At 68.3% G+C, this 1,502-nt stretch overlaps 1 protein-coding gene across 3 annotated transcripts in view; it reads left to right on the top strand.

Moving 5' to 3' along the window:
- Positions 1 to 1,502, top strand: part of ASB10 (ankyrin repeat and SOCS box containing 10) — a 7,400-nt gene that overhangs the window by 2,594 nt on the left and 3,304 nt on the right. Inside the window, exon 1 of one of the 3 annotated variants that reach the window (XM_025193523.1) lies at positions 108 to 340. The exons of the other annotated variants lie outside the window; for them this stretch is intronic. Coding sequence (XP_025049308.1) covers positions 313 to 340 — 28 coding nt within the window. The 5' untranslated portion in view covers positions 108 to 312. Of the gene's footprint in view, positions 1 to 107; positions 341 to 1,502 lie in introns of those variants that run through there. 3 annotated transcript variants of the gene reach the window in all.

Below are 1,502 nucleotides of genomic sequence, written 5' to 3'. Positions count from 1 at the left end.
CCTCGCCCACCTGTGCTGCCTGCCCCTCTCCGGCGTGGGGGCACCGGGGCAGCCAGGCACATGCACAGGGTGGGGTGGGGTGGGGTGGGGTGGGGTGAGGTGGGGAGGAGTGTTCTGGGCCGGCGTGCCAAGGGTGAGGCGGATGTGTCCTTGCCCGCAGCTCCTGTCCCTTTGCAGGCTTTACCTTCCCGGGTGCAGCTGGACGCCAGGTTGGGCCTGCTGCCCCGGAGTAGGGGAGCGCTCTGCCCCAGCCATGGGGACAGGTTGCCCTGCGGTCACAGCCGCATCTGTCGCAGGCAGTGCTGGGCGGCGATGCCCTCCGAGATATGGAGGCTGACAGGTGAACCGAGAGGTGGCTGGCAGCTGGGCTGGCCACAGACCACGTGCTATAGTCCCAGCCACCCCGCTGCATGGGCCTGCCTGCAACGAGGGGGAAGGGGCAGTCTGGCATGGACACTCACTGTAGTCGGTCTCCTTCTCCGGGAGTAGCTGCAAAGGAAAGAGAAATATAACAGTATATAACAGCATGTTCTCCTATGGGGATTGTCTCCTACTTGCCCCCTCTCCTGCTCTGCTCCATGTGTCATGGGGCTTTTAAGCCTCCCCCAGAGGTGCTGGGTGCCGGCTGCAGCTCAGGCTGAGGATGGGGACTGGGCTGTGCCCATGCTCCTGCTGGCACCAACCCCCCAGGGTCCTGGCTGGAGGGTCTTGCCCCCACGCTCAACCTCAGCCCCACACCGCACTGGGGCAGGAAGGGATTTCCCCCCTGCTCAGACTGGTCTGCACCGGGGAGTTTTGCCTTCCTCTGCAGCTGGGGCTCGGCCTCGGCCTGGGCTCTTTGCAGCGCCCCTGATCCCCCTGGCAGCAGCAGGACGTTGGCTGCGGCCCCCCTGTATCCCGGGGGCAGGGGTGATACCTGGGGCTGTGTCAGGGTGACTGGTGTGGCACACGGGGTCTGTCTAAGGGGTTGGGGGTTGGACGGGGCTGATCGTGCCTCATGCAGGGTTTGGGTGAGATGTGTCCCCTGCAATCCCTGCCAGCCCCGCTTCCCCAGGGCACCCCCAGCCCTGCCTCTCCCTGCCCCCCATCACGTCCCCTCTAACAGCTGTGCAGGGCCGGGCGCTGCTGGCCAGAGCCGCGTCCTTTTATCTGCGTTTTGGGCCGAGCTCCCGAGTCACGCGGCTCCCCAGAATAGCGCAGGCTGCGCCCCGACACTTCTGGGCAAGCGGAGACCTGACACCCCCGTGCCTCCCCACCCGCGGTCAGAGCCCCAGCGCCCAGCCCAGGGGCGAGTTGGGCCGGCGCCGGCCCCCCGTCACCCGGTGTCGGCGGCAGTCCTGAGGGTGCCGCGCTCCCCTGCCCCGGTGCCATGGGCAGCTGCGGGCAGACCGGGGGCCGGCAGCCGGCCCGGTGGTATCCAGACCCCATCGTGACCAAGAAGGCGGAGGGCCCTGCCTGGGCGTACTGGCAGGGGCTGGGGGGGGGGGGGGGGGGGGGCCTGT

This window comes from Alligator sinensis, unplaced genomic scaffold, assembly GCF_000455745.1.
Source record: "Alligator sinensis unplaced genomic scaffold, ASM45574v1 scaffold1660_1, whole genome shotgun sequence".
In the NCBI taxonomy this organism is placed as follows: domain Eukaryota; kingdom Metazoa; phylum Chordata; order Crocodylia; family Alligatoridae; genus Alligator; species Alligator sinensis.
Note: the sequence above shows the minus strand (reverse complement) of the source record. Positions and strands in the feature narration are given on the sequence as shown.